This window comes from Vipera berus, assembly GCF_964194415.1.
Source record: "Vipera berus genome assembly, chromosome: 5".
In the NCBI taxonomy this organism is placed as follows: Eukaryota; Metazoa; Chordata; class Lepidosauria; order Squamata; family Viperidae; genus Vipera; species Vipera berus.
The window spans coordinates 79,018,477-79,045,507 of NC_138207.1; the positions used below are offsets into that span (position 1 = coordinate 79,018,477).

General features: G+C 43.6%; 1 protein-coding gene across 2 annotated transcripts in view; it reads left to right on the forward strand.

The window, feature by feature from the left end:
- The window catches only part of PRKG1 (protein kinase cGMP-dependent 1), a gene marked incomplete at both ends in the record, with an annotated part of 886,380 nt that overhangs the window by 111,524 nt on the left and 747,825 nt on the right, over positions 1-27,031 (forward strand). Inside the window, one exon of one of the 2 annotated variants that reach the window (XM_081328337.1) lies at positions 7,593-7,920. The exons of the other annotated variant lie outside the window; for it this stretch is intronic. Coding sequence (XP_081184463.1) covers positions 7,613-7,920 — 308 coding nt within the window. Of the gene's footprint in view, positions 1-7,592; positions 7,921-27,031 lie in introns of those variants that run through there. 2 annotated transcript variants of the gene reach the window in all.

Here is a 27,031-nt window from a genome sequence, read left to right on the forward strand (position 1 = left end):
ACCTCGGCAGGTCTCCGTTCCTGTTTGGGGAGGTTTGGGCGCCTCCCCAAACCTCCCCAAACCTCGGAAGGTCTCCGTTCCTCCGCGCAGACCTGCCGACCTTTGGGGAGGTTTGGGCGCCTCCCCAAACGTCCCCAAACCTCGGCAGGTCTCCGTTCCTGTTTGGGGAGGTTTGGGCGCCTCCCCAAACCTCCCCAAACCTCGGCAGGTCTCCGTTCCTCCGCGCAGACCTGCCGACCTTTGGGGAGGTTTGGGCGCCTCCCCAAACCTCCCCAAACCTCGGCAGGTCTCCGTTCTTCCTGCCGACCTTTGGGGAGGTTTGGGCGCCTCCCCAAACCTCCCCAAACCTCGGCAGGTCTCCGTTCCTGTTTGGGGAGGTTTGGGCGCCTCCCCAAACCTCCCCAAACCTCGGCAGGTCTCCGTTCCTCCGCGCAGACCTGCCGACGTTTGGGGAGGTTTGGGCGCCTCCCCAAACGTCCCCAAACCTCGGCAGGTCTCCGTTCCTGTTTGGGGAGGTTTGGGCGCCTCCCCAAACCTCCCCAAACCTCGGCAGGTCTCCGTTCCTCCGCGCAGACCTGCCGACCTTTGGGGAGGTTTGGGCGCCTCCCCAAACCTCCCCAAACCTCGGCAGGTACCCGTTCTTCCTGCCGACCTTTGGGGAGGTTTGGGCGCCTCCCCAAACCTCGGCAGGTCTCCGTTCCTCCTGCCGACCTTTGGGGAGGTTTGGGCGCCTCCCCAAACGTCGGCAGGTCTGCGCGGAGGAACGGAGACCTGCCGAGGTTTGGGGAGGCGCCCAAACCTCCCCAAACGTCGGCAGGTCTGCGCGGAGGAACGGAGACCTGCCGAGGTTTGGGGAGGTTTGGGGAGGCGCCCAAACCTCCCCAAACAGGAACGGAGACCTGCCGAGGTTTGGGGAGGTTTGGGGAGGCGCCCAAACCTCCCCAAAGGTCGGCAGGTCTGCGCGGAGGAACGGAGACCTGCCGAGGTTTGGGGAGGCGCCCAAACCTCCCCAAAGGTCGGCAGGAAGAACGGAGACCTGCCGAGGTTTGGGGAGGTTTGGGGAGGCGCCCAAACCTCCCCAAAGGTCGGCAGGTCTGCGCGGAGGAACGGAGACCTGCCGAGGTTTGGGGAGGCGCCCAAACCTCCCCAAAGGTCGGCAGGAAGAACGGAGACCTGCCGAGGTTTGGGGAGGTTTGGGGAGGCGCCCAAACCTCCCCAAACGTCGGCAGGTCTGCGCGGAGGAACGGAGACCTGCCGAGGTTTGGGGAGGCGCCGAAACCTCCCCAAAGGTCGGCAGGAGGAACGGAGACCTGCCGAGGTTTGGGGAGGTTTGGGGAGGCGCCCAAACCTCCCCAAAGGTCGGCAGGAGGAACGGAGACCTGCCGAGGTTTGGGGAGGCGCCCAAACCTCCCCAAAGGTCGGCAGGAGGAACGGAGACCTGCCGAGGTTTGGGGAGGCGCCCAAACCTCCCCAAAGGTCGGCAGGAGGAACGGAGACCTGCCGAGGTTTGGGGAGGCGCCCAAACCTCCCCAAAGGTCGGCAGGTCTGCGCGGAGGAACGGAGACCTGCAGAGGTTTGGGGAGGCGCCCAAACCTCCCCAAAGGTCGGCAGGAGGAACGGAGACCTGCCGAGGTTTGGGGAGGTTTGGGGAGGCGCCCAAACCTCCCCAAAGGTCGGCAGGAGGAACGGAGACCTGCCGAGGTTTGGGGAGGTTTGGGGAGGCGCCCAAACCTCCCCAAAGGTCGGCAGGAGGAACGGAGACCTGCCGAGGTTTGGGGAGGTTTGGGGAGGCGCCCAAACCTCCCCAAAGGTCGGCAGGAGGAACGGAGACCTGCCGAGGTTTGGGGAGGTTTGGGGAGGCGCCCAAACCTCCCCAAAGGTCGGCAGGAGGAACGGAGACCTGCCGACGTTTGGGGAGGTTTGGGGAGGTGCGCGCGATCCTGGAAGCACCGAAGCCTCGGCCGCGCGCAAGTCCTCGGTAAGCTCCGGGCGGTCACTTGCTTCGCGTCTCCTGAGGGAAGGGGGGGCGACTGGAGCGGGCGTGTTTCCTCGCCTGCTGGGCGCCGCGATTTGCCCGGGTAACGCGCGGGCCCCGAATGGCAGCGTGGAGCGAGGAAGCGGACAGCCAGGGCTTCCCCGAGAGCCGCGGCCACACAGGGTATTCCTGTGTATTCAGGCTTGCAAAATGGCGGATCGAGCCTCTGCTGGCGGCAGAGGCTTGCAGAACGGCGGATCGGCTTATACTCGAGTCAATAACTTTTTCCAGTTTTTGGGGGTGAAATTGGGGGTCTCGGCTTATACTCGAGTCGGCTTATACTCAAGTATATACGGTACTTTAAGTCCATAACCCTAATATACTTTTCTAGCAAGCAAATAACATCAATCTTAAATTGTGTAAAATATTAAAAAAAAGAAAAAAAAACTTTCTTTCTCCTCTATAATAATTTTACTCCATTGACATTCTAATCTAAAAATTTAATCAGCAATCTTAACGCCCCAAAACTTTTGGAGCACCTCTGTCATGACCCCCAAAACTTCTTTAGACCGCTCTCCTCCTACATCTTCACTGTAAGCACACTTTGAAGATTCCATAACTTTCTGCTGGTCTTGCTCTTGCTCTCGTCTCGCTCTTCTTAGGGCGGCACGCGTCATCTTCTGGCCTCCTGCAGCAACCGATGAGACTGTAGCTTGATCCCCTCCAACACCATTGTCCTCTGTCTGTCTATCTGCAACATCTTGAAACTTTCCCACACCGTATCCTTTTGCAGCTTCCAAAAATGATAGGGGGGTTGCTTTTAACACATTACTATAAAAATCACGTGCCTGAGCCACAGTAACCAAACGATGTCTTTTACCTTCGTGCGTCGCCACCAACCCAACTGGAATCTCCCATCTGAACTTAATATCACGTTTCTTAAGTTCCTGTACTAGAAATGCAAAATCTTTCCTTCTCCTTAAGATCTTCGGAGGGATCTCTTTTAAAACCAAAACTTCTTGCTCAGCCACTACCAAATTAGTATCATAAGCAGCTTGAATGACTTCATCTCTAATTACTCTCTTTGTAAAATAGACCACCACATCTCTGGGTAACTTCCTCTGTCTTGCAATCCATGAATTTACACGAAAAACTTTGTCCATATTTCCCTCAATTTCAGATGCTGACTGGCCCAGTACCCCTTCCAGAGCCTCGGAAATCAGCTGCTTTAAATCTTCTTTACCATTCTCCTTTAAACCCCTAATTCTAATAGCATACTGCATCTGATTATACTGAACAAGGCTCAATTCTTCGTCCATTTTATCCCTTATATTTTCATTTTCTAATACCTTTGCTTCTAATATAGAGTTCTTTTGACTGAGATCCTCCACTTTTATATCCAGCTGTAGCACACATTCAGCTACGGATTCAACCTTAGACAAGATGTCCACCCTCATTGCTCTCAGCTTCTCTTCCATCTTCTTCTCCAATTTCTCCATTTTCTCCTCCAATTTCTCCTCCAGCTTTTTCAACTTTTCATCCATCATATCAGACATCAGTTGTACATGCTTTCCAAGAGCGTCTTGTAAATCCTTAAGCGTCAATACCGGGGGAGATGCAGGAGGAAGCAAAGCTTGCAGTGAGGTCTCTTGCACCAGGGAAGACCCCGCATTCCGAAGAGCTTTAGAAGTTTTAGCCATCTTCCCCCACTTTCACTTATTACGCACTTTCACTTTAAAGCTATAAAATCCATTGAGCTAGAGAGTAAAAATAAAGAGTCCACTTCACCTTGACCTCCTGTACCGCTCTGCCTGCATCTTGATAATCAAAAGTATTTCCTTTTGGCAGGGGTGGTTGCTAACGCCTGGCTCTGCTCCAAGAATCCCAGAGCAGAGGCGCTGCGCAGCTCAGAGCAACCCAGGCTTCGGGGGGGCTCATCCTTCAGCCGCCCAAGCTCTCAGCTCAGGCAGCCCCGGAGAGCTCAACCCCTACCTGGGGCCTCACCCCCTCCTCTTCTCCCGAGGAGGGGGCTTCAAATCCATCTAAACAGCTGATCGGCGCTGTTTACGATGGAAAAACACAGCTGCGGAGCGGGCAGCCCGAAAACGGCTGTCTTTCGACGTCGCGTCGCCACCGGAACACTTATCAACTGCCTTGCTTAGCAACTGAAATTTGTAGGTCAGTTGTGGTCATAAGTCGAGAACTGTCTGTAAATACGCAAAGTGCTTAGCAATATGAATGATGCAAACTGCTTGGCTGGATCTTTTCAGAAATCTGACGCCCTCCCCAGTTGCACTGTAAGTCCAATCAAATGCTATAAAAACTCATAAGCAGAAGTTGATGAATGACCCATCCTGTTGTTTGCAGGCACCGTAATATCTTTTCATGAAGCTTTCTATGTTCACTGGTGAAGGTACAGATCCGTGTGTCCTGAGGATTATGTTTCTGCTCCAACTTTGAGCCCTGCATGATATGCATGTTCTAACTCTAAACCTAACCCTTGATTACCATTCATTTCTTTAACGTAACAGGAGAGTCAAGTTATGATAGCCAAAATTCAGAAAGACACTATTTTAATACTAACACATTTTATTATACAGCATAGGTTTTATGAGGTGGTTTGAATCAATCCGTTAAGCTACTCCACGTATCTAAGGCTTGGCTGGCTAAATCCTATGCCTTATATTAAAATGCTTGAATGTCTTAAATGCTATTGCTGGACTCTGAAATTTGGCATTTCCTCACTGTAGCTGAGATAGCTAAATTTGTCAAGTGATCCCCCTGAGAATATTTTGGCTCAGTCAATTTATTTATTTATAAAATATCTGCTCTTCATTATTACCATACTAACATCAAAGCATAATACAAAATAGCATTAAAAGCCATAGCATTATAACATCTTAAAACCAAGATAACAGGAACAAAGAAATGCATAGCAATATAGATTCAATTAAAAGCCTGGTTAACAAATTAAGATTACAGCTGGTTCTGAAAACTTCTAAGGCTTAGTGACAGCTTTAACCATATACTGCTATTTTTCTCATGGTATTTATTATATCTGCCATGACTCATGCAAGTTATCCCTTATTATTGTGGCTGAAAGTGGATCACATACGTTTGGTAGTCACTCATGTCACTTGATCATATGATTCTGTTTTTCTCTCTATCTAACTATACAGCATATATTTGAAATAAAACAGAGAATGTTGAATGGCCCTAAAAGCAGCTTTGTACTTTAATCATGTGGTGGGATTTGCAGTATTATAAATGCATATCAAGGCCCAAGGCAGAAACATCCTGCAGAACTTGAAAGGTGTAATATTGGTTGTGTCTTGCATGGAGTTATTTTTTGCCTTTTGGCAAAGTGTATGTACTGTATACGCTCTGTCACATTAATTCAGGTTTATCCCTCTCTTCTGTTGTTACAGCAGCCTTGCTGTTGCTTCTCTCCAATATAAAATCTTGACTTGCAGGTGGGAATGAACCTTGTCCAGGCCAAGAAGGATCCAGGTGCAGAATCCAAAGTCATACATGATTTGCTGGGAAGGGGACAGCAGAAGTCTAAATGAGTCTGGATCTGACACTGAAAAACAGCTGCACCTGTTTCTTCTGATTATATCAGGGGAAGGTCTGGGCCCAAACTTAGGAAAATCGAGGCAAGTTAACTTGCAACCATGCTGCTGAGCTTCCACACTTGAGACTCAGAAAGATAAAAACCTGAGAGCCAGTGGCCTTTTTCTGTGGCTATCGTTCAGCATCTTCGTGGGCTCAGCCTTCATCTTCCAAAAGCCATTTAAAATGGGAGAGCTTTCTCATTCTCACCCATCTTCAAGCATCTTTCTCACCCCCCCTTCTTTCTCCCTTGCCACAGTAGAGTGTGTGTGTGTGTGTGTGTGTGTGTGTGTGTGAGAGAGAGAGAGAGAGAGAGAGAGAGAGAGAGAGAGAGAGAGAGAGAGAGAGAGAGAGAGAGAGAGAGAGAGAGAGAGAGAGAGAGAGAGAGAGAGAGAGAGAGAGAATCAATTGTGATAGGGGACCTCCTCATCTCCTAAGCATCTTGAAGTTGGTGGATTGCTGATTGCTGACAACTGGTTCTCCCCCCATTGTTTTCCCCAAGCTCTGTTAAATAAGCCATTAGGTGGTTGGAGAAAGAAGAGTGGCAAAGCTTTTTTTTGGGGGGGGGGGTTGTCTCTCCAGGCAGTTTGGAAAGGCCTAAGTAATGGAACCGGCACTGGCCACTTTTCACCCTGCCGGTTGTAACCCTCTTAATCTCTCCTTCTCCACCCTGTGGATAAAGCTTCACCTGCTTTAGGCAGGCTTAGAAAGTCTGTCAGTGCTGCGCCTCGCTTGGCGATGCTTAAGGAGAACGAGGGGCGCGCTAGGCAGTTGATAGTCTCATCTCTGCTACAGGTGAGGCTGTCAGGAATAGGTTTTTTTTTTTTTGGCAGGCCCGCATCGCCTTCTCCTCTGCCTCTCCGGCGCTAATGAGAGACGCGGCTCCTCTCCTGCCAGGGGAGGCAAAGCCGCTCCTGTTGTAGACACAGCATCCTGACGCTGCTGCTGCTGCTCTTGGCGGATACGCACGTACGGGCGGCGTGGCGGATCCATTCTGGGCGCGGAAGTTCTGCCGTTAGCCCGGCAGGCTGTTCGGGGCAGCCCGAGACGCCGTCTGTTGTTGTTGTTGTTGTTTTTTCTCCTATGGGGCTGTGGGGGGGGTACCGAAATGGGAAGCCCGCCTCGGGCTGCGTAACTAAGGGGGAGACTCTCCGCCCCGCCAAAACCAATGGCTCTAAAACGTCTCCACTCCCCCCCCCTCACCTCCCGCCGCCTACCCCAAACACGCACATACACACACACACACACACACACACGCACACGCACGCCCCCTTGCAAACGTGGCGTGCCGTTTGGGCGGGAAATGCCTGGAACGCGACAAAGCCCACCCCCTCACCTCCCGCTGGCGGGCTGGCTGATGGGGTGAGAGGAGAGGCGGAGAAGCAGGCGGGAGCCGAGCAGATAGTAGCCCTCCGAAGAAGAGGGCTGTGAGGGAAAAGTGCCGGTGCTACGGCGTGCTGCAGACGCCCCTCGTTCGCCTCGCTTCCCTCCTCCCGCCGTCTCCTCGGCTCTCTCGCTCTCGCTCGCTCGCTGTCTCTCTCTCTCTCTCTCTCTCTCTCCAGTCTAGCTTGACGCAGGCGGCAGCTCGCGATCGCCCTTTGCGAGCCCGCCGTCGGTGAAGCTGGGCGCCGCTGGGGCGCCGCCGAACCAGGATGGTGGTGGGGCTTCTCTTTTCCTTCGCCTAGCTCCGCCGAAGCGAAGCAAAGCGAAGCGGCGGCAGCGGATTCTTCGCCAAGCCAGGCTGGAGGCGTGCGTTGAAGGGCGAACGGGATCTGCTGGCGGAGGTTGCGGCGGCGGCGGCGGCAGCAGCAGGTCGCTCGGAGCAGCGACTGGCAAAGTTGGCTTGAAGTGGGACAAGCGGCAGGCGGCGGCGGCAGCGGCGGCGGCTACTCGGTGGGGCGGGGGGCAAAGTTGCGACGAGAGGAGCGGGGGGCGCAGGCAGGAGCCCCAGGGAGGAGGAGGAGGAAGAGGAGGAGGAGGAGGTGGTGGTGGTGGAGGAGGAGGAAGAGGAGGTGGAGGTTGAGAATGGGGACGCTGCGGGATTTACAATACGCCTTGCAAGAAAAGATCGAGGAGCTTCGGCAGCGAGACGCGCTCATTGACGAGCTGGAGCTGGAGCTGGATCAGAAGGACGAGCTGATCCAGAAGCTGCAGAACGAGCTGGACAAGTACCGCTCCGTGATCCGGCCCGCCACCCAACAGGCGCAGCAAAGCTCCACCACCTTGCACGGCGAGCAGAGGACCAAGAGGCAGGCCATTTCCGCCGAGCCCACGGCTTTTGACCTCCAGGACCTCAGCCATGTCACCCTGCCTTTCTACCCCAAGAGCCCACAGTAAGCCGTTGTGTCCGTGTGGCGTCCCTGTGGTGTGGTCTCGCTCTCCTCCCCCCTTGTATCTGTCTCTGTCGCCCGTGCTCTCCCTTCACTCGCCCCGGTGGATCCGCCGCCTGCTTTCCATGGCTTCTCATCTCCAGAAAACGCTTCTCCCTTTCCCGCCACCCCACTTTGGCTCTCTCTCTCTCTCTTTCTCTTTCTCCTCCCCCCCCCAAAAGCCCTAAACTCTTGGCATCTGATGGGCTGCCACCTTTCCAAAGCCACATTCAGCCTTCAGCATTTCTCTGTGCTCTTGTCAGGTACCGAGGTACCTCCGTCCCCTTCTGGGGGAGGAAAATTTCCCTGGAGTATGAAAATGCTCTCTCTGTTCCCCTCTTCCCAAATTGTCACAACAGCATCGTCAGACTGGCTCTACCAGCGTGGTATGTGTTTCTGTCTGGGTTTTTTTTTGTGGTGGTTTCAGTTATGGCTTCTTGCCCTGAATATAACTGGGAACTGGCAGTTTGGAGGTAGAAATCAAATTCCCTAACCTGAAGATTTGGGAGTGGGGATGTGCGGGTGGGGGGGCTTGGAGGATTTCCATTCATTCCGTCTGGGAGGCATTTATTTATTTAAGGGCAGCCAAGATCCTGGCATCATCTTAAAGACCATCAGGTTTCTTTGTCAGAGTAAAGAGATGGGTAGGTTTTAAGATGCCTGAAGACTCTTTGCTATCTTTTTGTACAAGAGACGAACTCAACTAACCCTCTGGGAAACGTTGACTGAAGCAAAAGGCAATGTTTTCGCTAACATGCTTGCCTGTGAGGCTTGTTTCCTTTGGTGACTGGGCACGGACAGGCAAATTTCTGTAGAGGAATTTCTGTTTTTTTTTTAAAAAAATGACCTTTTAAAAAGTGATCTGACACCTTTCTGGGCTGTTTCTGTGGAGTGCAACTCCTACACATCCAAGGGACAGGGTGGGAGAATGCTGCCACCAAACTATGATTAAGTAGGATTAAACAGAAAGCAGATGTAAAAATGTCACTATCTTTTTTCCTTCAGTCACTTTCTCCTTTCATTTTCAAATGAGAGTAGAACATGAAAGGCTTATATACAGCCGTTTCCTTTCAGCACTTTGTTTCTTCCTGCACCTGAAAATACAGAAGTTTTTCCTTCCATTTCAGAGAAGAGTTTAGCTTTGCTTTAATCCCTCTCACCTTTGGAGTGGTTGCTTTTTTCTCTCCTTTTTTGGTTGAAAAAAGGCTTTGAATCACTTTATTCTGCTATTCCTTACTGGTCTCTTGGGGTGGTGGTGGTGTAAAATAGCTGGAAAACAGCAGAAATGCCTAAGATCATGGCTTACGTTTCTCAAAGAAAAAAGTCAGATCTCTTTTGGCCTCCACTCTCCTTCTAATCCTAGCTATGGAGAGAGGCTTGTTGCAATGATTTGATAATGAGGGGAAGACATGCTGCACACACTTTGTATTCCTCTATTACTACACTTCAGCCTTACCACACCAAATGTGCACCGTGCCTATGACAGTCTGAGCATCTCTAATGAGAAGGTGGGTTTTGTCTATGATCTTCCGTACCCCAGGACTAACCTTGGATTTATGCTGCCAACTTTGGCATTCCCCGCTCATAATTTAAGTTGTCCCTCTGGCATAGCATTGCCAGTGCAGGATTTCCTTTTGATTCCTCTCCTTTCACTGTTCTACTGTTTCCTCAAATCTTTGTTGAGCTTTTTCAGTGATGCCTGCCCTGCTTCACAGCTCATCAGGCCCAATTGGTGGAGTGAAGCTGACAGGGTCTTTGAAAAAGGAGGGCAGGCAGTGTGGGGGGAAAGTTGTTCTTTTTGACAACCAAGGCGGGAACGTCCTGAGTCTCACCGTCTGATGTGACACAGTGTGCATATCTTTGCCTTAAAATATTGGGAGTTGTATCTTTGCAGTGATAGTCAAATGATGTGCATTTAATTGTCTTGAAAAGATACACACTTACTCAGATTAAATCCCACCAAACTGAATGAGATCTACTCTGAATAAACATGCTTTGGAGCTTTCTAAACATTCTTTACAGAATCATACTAGATCTGTTCTTAAAGTATCCTGCATATTAATATGCAATAGTTATATAATAACATACCTAACAACATGAGATGCTGCTTATTCATTATTCATTGATTGGGGGAATCTCAGAATTACCAAGCATTTGTTTATTTTGAGAAAAGGTTTGATCTAACATACCAAGTCATGTATTTCAGTGTAATATGTGCCTTTATTCATAAAGGTGAACAGATGCCGTCTTATTCAATACTATCCATCATTATTAGCAAAATGAATCTGCATCTGCAACAGTAATAGTCGTGTTTCTACTGTTAATGACTGATAAAGGATAAAATTTTATCCTGGGCATAAATCTAAACTGGAAGCCTAGGAATTATAAGTTGGTAAAGTAATCTTGAAACTTTCCTCTGACTTATTCTTGCATTTATGTCATGATTAATGAGTTTACTTAAATACCCCTGGCTGGCCACCACTGAAATAGAATGGTTGATTAAACTAGACTTAGGAGAGCATCCAGCAGGAATCTTTACGCTTAAATTGTACAGTTATAACAGTTTCACACTAAACCACAGAAAAGTATGCCAAGCTCACATATGCGGCTCAAGCTCTTGGTGTTAAAAATGTTTTTACACAGGCTTAAGTTTGATTCATAAATCTAAAATTGAGCTCAGTTTTTGGCAATGATAAGGGCATTTGTAAAATGTTGGCGCTGACTGCAAGGAAAGTCAATCGTCAGCCCACTCCATCTTTGCTGTATTGCTGTTCAAACTACTTGAATAATTTCTTTCGTTCGGTGCAAGTAATGCCAATCTGGGTACTTAGTGGGGCTATCAAACAATTGCTGTGCCACCTGGATAGCTGGCAGAGACATTGTTTTGAATTCACTCAGCACATTGAATGGTTTAGGCTCTGAGTCTGGAGGATATGATGAGGATAAAACCAAGGTAACATTATCAGAGAGGCTGAGAGAAACATTACATTTCGTTTTCCAAGATGCAGATTAAATCACTGAATTGTAAAGGTTCACACAGTTAATAAAAACAAAGATTTTTCTCACTTCGGTGTTATGTTCCACTAAAAGTACAGAAGAACTAACATTCTGTTAGAACAAATGCCCCAATTTACATTCCATTCTGCTGAGACATGAAGTACTGTGAGATTACAACACTGTACATGCTTCATAATTGTAGCCAGGAATAACCGGGGCAAAAAATCCCCAGGGAATGGAGAACAGATTTGTTCTCTTTCCCATCTCCTAAATGTCCTTAATATACATATTTTTAATGCATGACTAATGTCACAACTTTCCTTTCCTCAAGTGTTTGATAAAATGTTCTTGTGGCTTTCCTGTGTCCTGTTGTGTTTTTGGTTTCTTTTAACTCCTTTTTTTCCCTACAATAGTCATGACATTTAGGTAGATCCTCTGGCATTTGTTCTGAGGACTACAGAAAAAGAGGTCCATTATGTTGGATGGATAGATCTCATTTGGCCACAAATTCCTTCTTCTGTCAGATTTTTTTTTAATTGGCGGTCCTGCAACCTCTAGAAGATATCATATTTAGTTTTTTAAAAAGTAAAAAGGTAAAGGAATCCCTGCAGATTATACTTGGCTAGTCGTTGCTGACTATAGGCCATTGAGCGAGTGCTATCCAATGACATTTTCATGAAATGGTACCTATTTATCTACTTACATTTGCATGCTTTCAAACTGCGAGGTGAGCAGGGGGCGGGGCAAGAACAGAAGCCTGCCCCGTTTCAAACAGGTCTCAAACCTGGGCTACTGACTTTCCAGCCAACAAGTCCAGTGTCTTAACCGCTGAACCACTGTGCTGTCCATCTTATCTAGTAGGATGACTTGATTCTGTCTGAAAACTTCTTTTTCTGTCTCAAGCCATGATCATTCTCATAACTCATGGCTTGAACGCAGAACATCTTCATGCAAAACTTTGCAGTTTCTGGAAGACCGTGGCTACATTAAATTAGTATTTGGAGAAGGGAAGAAGTTGTAAGCTACACCTTCTGTTATGTTTGACTCTTCTGTGGCATCATGCCGAACGTATGGATTGCTTTAGCAAAATAACGGATCAAGTCATAAAATGTAAGGAAGAGCAAAGAGATTGTAACAATGGGTTCAGAAAGTGGGCAGAGAGAGAATGAGAAAGAGAAGTACTTTCCATCAAACCTCTTTGCGGGATAATGTAGGCAGCATATCATGGTGTATAGCAGATAATGGGAAGATGGAGAATCAGCAGGAACTTTTTATACCAAGGGCAATTTTTAATAAATTTTGGAATTAGAAGAAAATTCAAGTGAGCGCCAATATCACCCTCATTTTGAGGAGTCTGGAGATAACTCACAAGTCCATTTTTTTGGTTCTCTTCAAACATGTGTCTTGGCTTCCGGATCTCTCTCCTCCTTCTGGCTTGAATGCTTCAGAGGAAGGGGAGTAGGGAAAAGCAGACATCTGCTTCAAAATCTTTTTCTATTGGTCTACTGATTTGCATTTTTGAAAAGGACACGTTGGAAGGATTGTTGTAACAAATCATGTTTTGAAGCTTTTAAAATAAATTTGATTAAAAATATCTCTTTTTATTTTACACTTGTTGTCTGAAGTGTTCTGTGGGGAAAGTTAAACCTCGAAAGGAGACATATGTCATTTTTCACAAGGCGCTAATTTCCTTTTATGGCTCTTATAAACTGCCATGGATTTGATATGGTAATGATGAAAAAGCAAGCATGCTTAAAAAAAACAACAACACAATGTACATGAAAACACAAAGTCTTTAAGGATGTGAGGGAAACTGTGAAGATTTCCCCAGTGTAACGCCACCAGATACATTGGACCAGAATAACAATGACAATCACACCCACTGGCAGATGCCACAATCCAGTTTATCTGAAAGCATCTCCAGGAAGAGGAAGACTATTCTAGAGCATACAATATATAGGTCAAGTTATGATTTCATTAACTTTCTTTAATTGACAACCCTCTTTTTCTGGCTCCATACTGAATAAATGTTCCATTTTGACACTAACATTTGCATTGGGATCATGTACAAGGATCACATTTCCATTTGGACTCTGCTTTTAGGGAGAGTTTTCTCTCTTACTGATGGTCACTTAAAACTAATAACATAGCAGAATTAGAGAGGAACCTCATTACAGCAAAGCTGCATAAATCTTTTTAAGTAACGTTTTTCTTTTCTACAATGAGCTACTAACTGGAGAATAAAAGCACTTTGTCCCTTCCCTGAACTAAGGATTGTTTCACATTAGCTAGTTTTATTGTGTGGATTCAGTAAAACAGTTCCCACTTTTGCTGATCGAGGCAGATGATTATTATGAACCCGTTAGATCGTTTGTTTTTTCCTGCAAAAGAATAATTTGCTATAATACGATTTATAACAGGTAAACTTGTAATAGCAAAGCTGGCTATGTAGATATGTGAAAAGATTTTCCTCACTTGTTTCTTTTAAATGTATGTCATAAATCAGGAACACATTTAAAACAAGAGTTCTCTTTTAACTATAGCTATTTTTTAAATAACTGTACTATTTATAATTTGATTGCCATCCAGTCAGCTCTATTCAATTCAGTGGAATTTTCTTTTCAGTAGATATATACAGGACTGTTATTCAGAAGTAAATTCCACTCATTTCTGTGAAAATAAATAAATGAATGCCTAGGTATGCGCACCATAAAAATGTCTTTGAAACTTCCTCTGCAAATATTCAGTCATCAACAAACATAAGTTGATTTTATTTCATCAAGTTGGTTTTATTTCCCATTTGAGATACTTTGCTGACATTTTCTTATAAAGCAGGACTTTTGCCTTCTAACTAAGCCTGGAATGCCAGACCTAAAAGAAAAGTGATTTAGAAATGCTGACCTACAGACTTCATACCAAATGTTGGCACAGACTTTAGACAGACATGTATGAATGGAAGGTAAGATGAAATTGTTTAAATTGTATCTGCAAGATACAAAGAGAATTTAATTATCTGACGGAAAGGTTAAATTGGCCAGATAGGTAAGATCTGGGCTGGATCTACAGTTTCTGACACTGTCAGTTGGTAAAGACGGAGTAGCGTAAGAGATCTTCCATGTGAATATGCAGCTACCTGCAGCATCTACTGGATTTGGACTTGACTGAAAAGAAAAGAGAGAGCAGGAATTATAAATGCCACACTACATGTTTCTTGTTATGACAACACATTTGATACAAGAAAAGTGGCACCTTATTCCACAGACCCAGATAGTGAATTTCTGTATCTGCCTTCGCTAAGTTGCTGCATTAGTTATGAACTTATTTTCTGCTTCCAACATGATAGAACGTTCCGTGAAGTCTGGCCCCTCAGATGACTACCTGTATAAATGACCCAATATGCCTTTGATAATATTCCACAATTGGCATAATTTATTAGGGCTTTCTGATGCCTTCCAGTTATGTAGGCTGATGATTCTTATACTTACTAGCCATTATGGCTTTGATAATTGCCGTCAAACAGATAGGATTTCAGGGTACGGAAGGCCGATTTGTATAATTCAAAGCCGTCCTATATTGTGCCGAGTTCCAATCTCAATTCTACACAATTTAATTTATGGTCTGTATTCAAATCTAATTATTAGACTTCCATTCTCTACAGCAAGACAGACAGTTCGGGTTCTGTTGTTAAAGATTTAATGGAAAATGTAATTCATTATGTGGTACAAAGAGTAATAGCATTTGATTTTGTCACTTCAAAATCTGCTAGCTTAACAGTGTGTTTCCTGTTAAGGAATTCATTCATAAACAATTATTTAAAAAAAAAGATTGATGAAACTAACATCATTAAGTTAACTTCCAGATATTCTGACTCAGCTTAACACAGCAAAAGGCTTGAAGAGCTTTATGTTATAAATGAATGAATAAATGAGATTCAAGGTGCTGGTTCTTACCTATAAAGCCCTACATGGCTTAGGCCCGGGATATTTGCAGGACCGTCGACTGTCAGGAACGTTTTCCCATCGCCCTGTGCGCTCACACAGAGAGGGCCTCCTCAGGGTGCTGTCGGCCAGACAATGTCGGCTGGTGACCCCCAGGGGGAGGGCCTTCTCTGTTGGGGCACTTGCTTGGTGGAATCAACTCCCCCGGGAGCTCCGGATGGCCCCGGACCTCCGGTCCTTTCGCCGTGACCTTAAGTCATATCTTTTCCAACAGGCCGACCTGGACTGATGATAATGGGTTTTTTAATTATGATTTTAAATGTTTTTATTGGTTTTAGTGGGACTTTGACACAATTTAATTCTTATTTGTATTTATTTGTATTTTATTGTTGTTAGCCGCCCTGAGTCCTTCAGGAGATAGGGCGGCATATAAGTCTCATTATAAATAAATAAAATAAAATAATAAAATAATAAAATAAAATAAAATAAAATAATAAAATAAAATAAAATAAAATAAAATAAAATAAAATAAAATAAAATGATAATAAAATAAAATAAAATAAAATAATAAAATAAAATAAAATAAAATAATAAAATAAATAAGAAACAAACAAAATGACAATCCAAGTGTAAACTGGTAGGCTCTTAACTTGAGACGCAGGTCTGTGCTTTTCAAATATTAATTGCCCACCCTCTTCATAGTTACTGGGGAACTGTTTGAAGGTTTGTTATTGGGGCATGTTAGTTTAGAATAGAATATTGCTGGAAGCGACCTTGGATGTCTTCTAGTCCAGCCCCCTGCTCAAGAAGGAAAACTTATACGATCTCAGACAAGTGACTGTCTAGCCTCTTTTTAAAAATCTCTAGTGATGGAGCACCCATGATTTCAGGAGGCAAGCTGTTCCACTGGTTAATTTTCCTCACTGTCAGGAAGCTTCTCCTTAATTCTAGGTTGCTTCTCTCTTTGATCAGTTTCCAACCATTGTTTCTTGTCCTGCCCTCTTCTTTATGGCAGCCCCTCAAATACTGGAATACTTTTTATATATATAATTGGATTTTATTGGAGAAGGGCTGACCTCTTTCCCCAGTAGAAACAGACAGAGGAAAGGAGCATCACTCTTTTTCTGACTGCTGTTTGCTCATAGACATTTTTTTAAAATGCTCCCTTGTCTGTTGAGTAGTGGAGGGTCTCCACTGTATCCTAGCAACGCTGGGCTAAAAAACGCTGGCCTTTTCCCCACCTCTGTCTCTTCAGTTGCCTTGATTGTGTCAGTAGGGTGGCAGGGCTGGGGGTTTGGGTAAGTCAGCTGAGGAGCGAGGGAGAGCTCTTAACTTGGGATGACAGCTCTGCTCAATATGGCAATTTCAGACTGTGAGGTGCAGTTGGGTCCTCCTAGTCCTCGCTCCTGCTATGGGCACCCTGTGTGATGAGGATTCAGCTACGTGTCGGCTATTCAAACTGTGCAGCCTCTGATTCAGACTGTGCAGTGTAAGGGTGAGCTGTCTCTTTGAATCGGCTTGCTTTCTCTTGCTCATTTCTGTCTCAAGGCAGATTATATAGTTTGAGGGATTTCCACCTGTATCGTGTAATGCTGTTTTACTTCATTGACGTATGTGTGTGTGTGAAGAGTAAGCAAAAGAGATGCCACTGGGTATTAAGTCCTGTAACTTATGGGTCAAACAAGATTAGCCTTGAAAAGAACATGATGAATACTCCGGATGACTGTAATTGTATAATTTCAGCTCACTTAAATTACAGATAGTCCTTTCTAGTACCTCATGTAGACTTACAACCACAACTGGGACTGGAACTTCCATTACTAAGCAAAATGGTGGTTAAGTGATTCAAGCCTGATTTTATGACCTTTTTTTGCTGCAGTCATTAAGTGAATCACACAGTCATTAAGCACATCCGGCCTCCCCGCATTTGGCTTTGCCTCCTGGGAAGGTGGTAAATAACAATTACGTGACCACAAAGATGCTGCAACATTTGTAAGTGCGAAGAGTGGTCATTCAGTAAGTGATTTTTTCCCCCCAATGACTATCTTAATTTCGAACAGTCATTAAATGAATGGTTGTAAGTCAAAGACTATCTGTATGTCTTGAATGCAAGTAGCTGAAGGTTTTGGATGGGGGGGAGACTCAATTTCCTTCAGCTATGGAAGTTTAGTCATACGTCAGTCATGACTTTGAGCCAGTCATTATATTCTTTACAGGGTTGTTTATCAGGGGGGAGGGGGGGAATGGGAAGAGAAACTGCTCCATGGGTCTCTTCAAACTCCTGGTAGGATATAAATCTAACAAATGATAATAGTCATTAAACATAATTTGTTTGTCCTGCTTGTATGCTAAACTCATTCAGTTAGCTATTTATATTTTATATTTAAACAATTTATAGATCAGTGACTTTGGGTGATGTACAAAGATTAAAATCACCATTACAACTCATAGGACATTTTGGTTAAAATATTACTACTGCTTCCATTCTGTACTGAAAGGATCTGCTAGTGACGTCACGGTTGCCCAGTTGGAGGCTTCTTTGTGTCGCCATGAAGTGGCCCATCTAAGTGGCACCCATTTATCTACTTGCAGTCACCCGCTTCTGAACCACTAGGTCTGCAGGAGCTAGAGCATGTGATCGGAGCTCACCCCACCCTGTGGCAGCAACAGGGTCTCGAACACGAGCCTGCTGATTATCAGCCCAGGGTTCTAACATCGTGAACTACCGTACTCCTTAATTGGTTAGTTAAATTGGTTAAAATGACAACACTCCAAACAAAAAGTCACAAAAAACAGCCTTGCTTAATACCTAGGTCAGGGGTAGGCAACCTTGGCTCTTTTATGACTCGTGGACTTCAACTCCCAGAATTCCTGAGCCAGCCATGCTGAGGGGAAAGGGAGAGGTTTCCAAGTTGAGCCATGCTGGCTCAGGAATTCTGGGAGTTGAAGTCCATAAAAGAGCCAAGGTTGCCTACCCCTGACCTAGGGAAACAACTTTATGATGGGGTTGAGGCCATTGGCATCTCTGGAGAGATGCTGTTGTGCAGGGCAGGCAAAACCACAGAGGAGACATGACTCTGGGGTCCAACAAAATGACATTGCTTGATGCAGGGGACCTGGAATGTACTCTCCTGCTAGACTTAGTGCAGCATGCAGAAATAAAGGAGGAAAAGCAGCCCCTCCAGTAGACTGGTCCTACGCCATATAGGGCTTTGTTACCTGGGAATAAGCACTGACATACATTTCTTAAAGTAGCATATTAAAAAGGTGGTCATGGAGTGTTCTCTTGGCTGGAGGAGTTAGCTTTTGCTCTGAGGTCCCATTCTGGTTGGGAAGATTGCAGAGAATCTGCTTGGTGTTTTTTACCCCGTATTTTTCTATTATCCAAGCTTATTTTTAGTTATTTGAGTGCAAAGAAAACAAGGTAGTTGAGTTCAGAACCTCTAGTTCTGTGTTGCTTTGTCCCTTTCTTTTGTGGATAGCTCACACGTTTATTTACCTATGAACTGGGCATTTAAAGATTGACATTGGTAATTAGTTTCTTGGTTCATTTCAAAGCCCTTTCTTGATGTAGGCAGCATTAGAAGTGTGCTTTGATGGCTAGACAATATTTTCATGTTGAACTAATGGTGGTAGGGTGAAACAGACTTCTTTTTTTGCCCTCTTACCTCCTGCATTTATTTTTTACTCTTTACTAATTACTCTTTTTCAGCACTCTGCATAATGCTGCTTTCTTTGAAAGGGAATCATGAGATGTGTAAGTATGGGTGTAAAAATCTAAGAATCCGTGATAAGCCTCCTCTGTGGCAGGGAAGCCCTGTCCTTTCTTTCCACAAATGTAATATTCAAAGCTAGTTGTGCAGATTGTATGGCTGTGTTGACAGTCTCATTGCTCCTCTCCATGACTAGCAATTATAAAAAAGATGCTCAGATACAAAGATATATACTGTTTTTATGCACTGCAAAGTTAAAAGAACACTGGAAATATTTCCCAGGCATTTAGAAATCTCTATGGTCTACTGCTTTCAATAGTAGTAAACTATATTTTACTATTTCAGACTCACGGTGATGGTCATACAGTTTGTACTACTATGCTAAAAAAAATAAATCAAAAAAAGTGCACTTAAAAAGCAGATGCCAGGAATAAAAGTTCTACTCTGATTTTATCCCCAGTGCCCATTTTTCCCAGATGTAATGGAAATATTTATTCACACAACTTTCATTTACTTTCTGTGACAGCTCAGACAAGCTTTGTGAGCTCAGTATAAATTAAGCCTTTGTGGATAATGATATGAAGATAAATATCTTGAAATTCCTGCCAGGAATGATACACAGTGTTCTATAATATTAAAAGGACCATCAGTCAACTGGGTGAATTGTTGAGGGCTACAACTCTCCAATGTTTTAGGTATTGGCTTTTAAGGAGACCATCTCAAAGCTATCAAGTATCCTTAGCTTCAGAACCTGGTCCCATTTTGACAGGCACTTAAGATGTTGGATGCAATACTGTCCTCCACAAACACTATCCATAATTTTTATTTTATTTATTTTTATTTTAATTCCATTTATTCTCCAAAGACTCAGGGCGGCTTACAAGCTTAGCAGTAGCCTTCATTCTATGTATATGCCTGCTTATTAGGGCTTTCACACACACCCCAAGTGACATTATTACAAAGTCAGCTTAATTGCCCCCAACAATCTGGGTCCTCATTTTACCTACCTCGGAAGGATGGAAGGCTGAGTCAACCTTGAGCCTGGTGGGATGCGAACCTGCACTAATTGCAGGCAGCTGGTGTTACTTAAGGAGGCATTAGCCCACTGCTCCACCAAGGCTCTAATAGAGTTAGGTCTGCCTCAAACATAAACACATCCTTCCGAATTTGGTGTTGCACTTGTAACTTAACTGCAGTGCTGAACACTGAATTGTAGGTGAGGTCAATGATTGTTACATCACTTTTTAAAAGCATGTAATATTTCGCGATGGGTCGGACATGACTTCGCAACTAACAACAACAAAAATGTTTCACCCACAAATACAAGTCAGTTGGGATTGCAGTGAATTTATAGACTTTTAGGCATGAAGCTGTCCTGCACAAAGTTTATTCTCCTTCACAGATAGGTTGTCCTCTCCTTCCTGCAACACATCAATAGCAAGCTATTTCTTCCAGTTATGACGTTATTCCATGCTTTTTAATTGCCCTTTAATTAATTCTTTTTGCTGTAATCTTACTGCTTATAAGAATTTGCTAATCTGCTAAGCCAGCCCTTTATGAAGAAATGATACACTTACAATTGCTATTCTGTCTCTCCTGACTCTATTTTTCCCTGCATTTTCAATTTGTTATTTCCACAGATTTTTTGCCCTTTTAAGGCAAACAGCACAATCAGCGCTAGACCTTGATTTTAAACAGATCATTTAAAAGGCTATGTGTGGCTTGGGTTCTTTTTAAGAGTCTCTCTTTATATCCTCAGTTCCTCTGCCACAAACGTCTGGTGTTGTGTGAAGTTATCGAACAGGGAGATATTGCTTGAATTACTAGTCAGTGGTAAAGAGTAGCTCTGGGAAAGCAGAGTAATAGACCTTTAGAGTAGATAGTAAAAGGGATCCCCATCATTTGCAGTTCTTCTATAATGTATCTGCACAATTCCTCAGCAACAATGAATGAGTCTTCATTGACGTATGTCTTCATTGACATGCAATACATTTTGGGGAGAAACCCTTGCAGTTGATGTGTCAAGAGTTGGTATAGTCCAATGAAATACTCTCTGCCTAATGATTTTTTTTTATTTTGACTGACGAAGTTACTTGGATGAGTAGCAAAACCTCTGAGAGTAACAAGCTTTGGTCCAGTTGCCATGATTTTAACTTTTTTTAGCTATTCCACAAAAGAGCGTAAGTTGTAGAATGAGACCAAACAAGGAAGTGCCTTGTAGCATCTTGAAAGTCAACATGTCTGTTACAACATATGCTGTTATAAACCATAGAATACTTCAATGAATATATAAAGTTATCCTGAGTTTAAAATGCATCTACACCCAGGCTTAAGGGGATGAGTATAGTATGTGGGATTTTAGAATCCATTGGCCTGGACATACGTAAAAGAGAGGAATGCAGAATATATAGATAATCATAACTGTATTACAACATACCAATCATAAAAAAATTATGGCAATATTGTTCTCATATTGGTGAGCTGATTGACAAATATGTGAGGATGATGGTACTGATAATTTTTTTTAGTAGCAAACCACCACTGTTCAAGCTTAGAACAGCTACAACTGAATCTCTTAAAGATGAATTGTAGGTTTGCCATTTTTTTGCATTGAAGATTTTTGTTCAATAACTGCCACATTAATATCAGCGAAGGAGCCTCCTGAGAAGTATTTTCACATTACTTTCTTAATGGTGCCATTCAGTGCTTTTTTTGTATAAGAAAAAGGTGCCAGAACTCACACATGTCATACAACCCGCCTTGCCTACCCTACAAGGTTCCATCCAAAATAGGTGCCGGAACTCCATTCTGGGCGTTCTATGACAAAAAAAAAGCCCTGGTGCCATTCCTCAGTAACTGTTTGGTAATGGACTTTTGCGCAGTCAATGGTCTGTTTGTCATAAATGTATCCTGATAAGACGTTGCTAGCATGAGGCCTATTACATCAAGAATTGAAATAGGTAATGAACTATATGAGGTTGTGGGTGATACAAGGTAGACCTGTGATAGTTGCAGAGGAACTTTGGGTTCTGGGTATGCTGCAGAGACAGATTATTGGTCTGTATCTTTGCAATGTGGTTTGGTATGGCTAATCATCCATTTTACTTCAAAAGTAATAAAGCCAAGAACTGTGACAAAAACATGTTTGAGGGTGTTGTAGTTCATTGATGATGCCTTTGAATAGTTTCACTTGGGATCTAAATCTATTCTTTGCTGGTCTTCTTTCTATTTATACCTATTCATCTTCCCAGGTAACCAGATTAGCTTTTTACACGCTTCTGCTCTAAATTTAACAACAACAATGATAGAAATACTGGTAGAATGATTGTGACAAAAGAAAGCAAAGGTAGCCCCAATAGTAATAGACGCCTCAGGTGCAATTCCGAAACAACTGGAGCACCATTTGAACACCATCGGCACTGACAAATTAGCCATCAGTCAATTGCAAAAGGTAGCTTTACTCAGAAAAGCTTCCATTCCATGACTGTAACACCATCAAAAATGCACATCTGCCTATCCCATGTCCTTGGAAAAAACATGATATAGACAGAAATGCCAAATCCAATCTGAACATCTGGCTGACTGTGCGATGAACCACAAAACAATTAAGAAATGGAAATGGGAAAAATTGGATACAACAAAAAAAGTTTTTGCTAGTTTTTATCAAAGGATGTCCTATCCACTTTTATTTTATTGTAAATATATTTATATTTGGCTTTAATTCAATGAAAATTTGTTTCTGGTTAAGCATTTTATCATGATTCAAATGCTGGTCTACTGTTCCGGTTAAATATTTAAGCCAGGATTTTATAGTTAGTTTGCATGGTTGCCTGGGTTATATATAATACTATCTAATGATTTTCTCACTGTTCTATATAACAGGACTGGGCAATAGGTGAATTAGCTATGTATTGTAATCCGCTGGGCACTTGAAAAATCTCCCGTTTTAAAAAGCTCCAGGAAGTCAACTTAAACAGGTCTACTGGAGGGGGGGGAGGATGACATTTTGTTTGATAAAATACAAGTTATTCAGATCTTTTAACAATTTTATTAGAGTCTAAATGCCAGTGAGGTCAAAGTCTCTGTGTTGAGGAACAATTATAATCATTTACTGCAGGTAAATGGTAGTAGTTAATCTTTCCAGTGTATTTGAATGATATAGAAAGTGCTGAAAACTCAAAAGCTTTCTTTTTCTTCTTCTTGCTTGCTCAGATTGAACTGGTATTTATGGCATAGCCCTCTCCAGCCTCTCTCTCAGGCTAAGCCTGACAGAATTGCTCTATTACTCTTGAATACAATTGATGGTTTTCAGTAACTCTTGAACTGCTACATTGTGGATTTCCTTCGCCCTCCAGGTAGAACTGCAAGGCAAAATGAAAACACAGTCCTGTGTTTTCGGTTTTGCAATTCTGGTTTGCAAGTCATACTCAACCTGTCATTTTCACTATAATCATCCAGAAGTGAAAATTAAGTTGCTCATGCCATTACTATTGTTTATTTTCAAATTTTTATTTCTTTCTAGGCACACCTAATATTTATGTACACGTATTCCTTGATTTTTTGCCAACCTAGCAGTTCGAAAGCACGTAAAAATGCAAGTAGAAAAATAGGGACCACTACGGTGGGAAGGTAACAGCGTTCCGTGCGCCTTTGGCGTCCAGTCATGCCGGCCACATGACCACGGAGACGTCCTCAGACAAGCGCTGGCTCTTCGGCTTTGAAACGGAGATGAGCACCGGCCCCTAGAGTCGGAAATGACTAGCACACATGTGTGGGGGAACCTTTACCTTTACCTTTTTAATCCTTGATTTACGACCAGTCACTTAAAAACCATTTACCAATAGCCGATAACTCGAAATGTTACTATTATTTCACCAGCCCAATCATCACATGATCATATTTGGCTTGGCTCCTGGCTCGAATTGATGACCTGTTGCAGCAGCCTTCGACCGCATGATCACGTTTTCCATTGTTGGTTTTATTCCCCTGTTTTCTGGCCAAAAAAAAAAATTCTCATTGGAAAAGATGGATTTCGACTTACAATCGTGTGACTTGCTTAACAACCATAATGACTTGTTTAATGACCAATGGAAAAATGGTACAAATAGTCCTTGACTTAGGATCACAGTTGAAACCAAAATTTCCATGGAAGGCAGTTGTTGAGTTTAGTTTTGCCCCAATTCATGACCTGTTTTGCCACAGTTGTTAAGAGAACAACTGCAGTTGTTAAGTGAATCATGCAGACCTTAAGCAAATCTGGCTTCTTCTTTGACTTTGCCAGAAGCCAGCTGGGAAGGTTTACAGATGGTGATCATATGACACTGTGACCGGGCAACCGTCCTAATTACATGCCAGTTGCCAAGGGCCTGAATTTTGATCACATGACCATGGGCATGCTGCACAAGTTGTATAAAAACTGGTCATAAGTCGCTTTTTTCAGTGCTGTTGTATGTTCAAATGGTCATTAAACAAATGGCTGTAAGTTGAGGACTTAGTAGAATCTGGTCTTGTGGTGACTCAACTTACAACTGCAATGACTTACAAGCATAATTCTTCGCTCAACTGTGATCATATATCCAGGACTACCTTATATGTGCATATAGGTAGTCCTTGATTTAACAACCATAATTGAGTCCAAATTTTTTGTTGTTAAGTGAGACATTCATTAAGTGAATTTTGGCCCATGTCATGACCTTTCTTCCTCAGTTGTTAAGTGAATCACTGCAGTTGTTGCATTAGTAACAGGGTTGTGAAGCGAATCTGGCTTCCCCATGGACTTTGCTTGTCAGAAGGTCACAAAAGGGGCACTGCAACCATCATAAATATGAGTCAGTTGCCAAGCAACTGAATTTTGATCATGTGACCATGGGGATGCTGCAACAGTCACAACTGTGAACAAGGGTCCTCAGTCACTTTTTTCAGTGCCGTTGTAACTTCAAATGTCAGTAAACAAACTGTTGTAAGTCAAGGACTACCTGTATTTATGTACCTCTACCAAAACCTGTCTTAATGGATGATATAATGCTCTTAGATGGAAAAGTTACATACCTGTAATGTTCTCCTTCCAACTTTAAATTCTATCTTCAGAGTCTGCCATAGCAGAGTCTTACAAGGTTTTGCTGGTATTACTATTATTGTTAGATAAGGAAGAAGGATTAATCGAAAAGTGGTTTCACACTAGATTGCCTAAATTTGCATCAAAACAAGGAGAGAAGAAGCTTATACTATTTAAGAACCATGGTGGTGCAGTGGTAAGAATGCAGTACTGCAGGCTACCTCTGCTGACTCCTGGCTGCCAGCATTTTGGCAGTTCGATTCTCACCAGCTCAAGGTTAACTCACCCTTCCATCCTTCCAAGGTCGGTGAAAGGAGAATCCAGATTGTTGGGGGCAATATGCTGACTTTGTAAACTGCTTATTAAGGTTTGTAAGTTTATCTAATTGGATTTAGAGGCTGCCAAACTCCCACATGACTCTGCGAGACTTGTGCTTTAAAAATTAGAAACAGTAAATTGGGAAAGAAAAAAGAACATGTACATCCAGAAAAGTAAACCCAGCGTATCAGAAGAAGAAGAAAAAATGTTAGAGCTTGACAACATTTTAACTTCAGGCTTGGGAGGAAAGCCAGTTTTTCAAAGATTTTTGAATAGCTCCATGATAGGAGGGCATAAACATGGTAGGGGTTGGGGCAAGGCTGTTCCAGAGGCAGGTGCTATGATGGAAAATTACTTCCTAGATGATGTAGATTACTTTGCTTTTTTTGAGGTTGTCCACTTTGCCCAATGTTTCTGGAAGAGCAGAAACAATTAGGGATAGCCAGCCTTTCAGAAAAACAGGCCTTGTTACATGAAGGATTTTATAGATGATAATCAACACATATCAGACATGTCAAACTCGTGACATCACGCGACATCATGCAACGTATAGGGACAGTTTTGCCATTGGCGGCAATGGAGTGGGCGTGGCTTCCACATGACCCATCTGGCCCATAGGCTGGCAGTTTGACACCCCTGCATATAGCTTGCCAGAAACCCTGGTGGTGCAGTGGTTAGAATGCAGTATTGCAGGCAAACTCTGCCTGCAGCCTGGAGTTCCATCCTGATGGGCTCAAGGTTGACTCAACCTTGCTTTCCTTCCTAGGTCAGTAAAATCAGGACCCAGATTGTTGGTGGAAATATGCTGACATTGTAAACCATCCAGAGAGTGTTGTAAAGCACTGTGGGGTCATATATAAGCCTATGTGCTATTGCTGTTACTCTATAGCTCTTGAAGCATTGATAACACATGGGTGCCATGTCCAGCACTGCTTGAGCTGTATTGCAGAGCTGTAGCTTCCGAGTGATCTTCAAGGGCAATCCTATGAAGACCATATAGCAATAGTAGGCTACTTGTGAGGTGAATAGGGTATGAGTAAATATTTTACGAGCTTCTCACAATAGTGGGTGCAACTGGCATCACAGGTAGATCTTCTGACCTATTCTCCAAATAGGAGCTGTGAGATAATGATCTCATACTCATAAGCCTTTATTTTGTTGACTTCTTTCCTCTGGTGAAGTTAAGACAACATACATAGTTTCCTTTCTTTCTACAACAACCCACTAGCTGTGAGATAGTGACTGTGTGTCACCAGAGAAGCTCATGGCTTTGTAGAGATTGAAATCTGGGTCTCTCCATCCTCTCCATCATTCTAACCTCACCAGAAAACAGACCTGAAAGGGACCTTGGAGATCTTCTAATCCAATTCTGTGCTCAAGCAGGAGTCCTATACCATTTCAGACAAATGGTGGTCCAATCTCTTCTTAAAAACCTCCAATGTTGGAGCACTCATAACTTTCGGAGACAAGCTGTTCCACTGAATAATTGTTCTCCTTGGTTCTCTCATTAATTAGTTTCCATCCATTGCTTCTTGTTCTGCCTACAAGTGCTTTGGAGAATAGGTTGACCCTTTCTTCTTTGTGGCAGCACGTTAGATATTGGAGTATTGCTACCACATCACCCCTAATCCTTTTCATTAGACTAGACATACCCAATTCCTGCAAACATTCTTCATGTGTTTTAACCTCCAGTCCACTAATCCTCTTTGTTGCTCTTCTCTGCACTTCTTTTAGAGTGTCAACATCTTTTTGTATCATGGTGGCCAAAACTGGATGCAATATTCTAAGTATATTCTTACCAAAGCATTATAAAATTATAACACTTCATGTGATCTTGATTCTATCTCTCTGTCCCATTGATTGGGTTTACAAACAGCTTAGTTCACATATACGATTTCCCCAGCTCATCAGATTCAATTCTCTTAGCCAACTCCCTTTCAATTTTTAAAACTTGCAATTACTTGACAGTTGAGAACCTGCCTAGAAACAGTGGCTAATACTTGCTTTAGTTTAGGAAAACATAAAAGTTTGCGGGTACAAATCTCTTTCTGAAA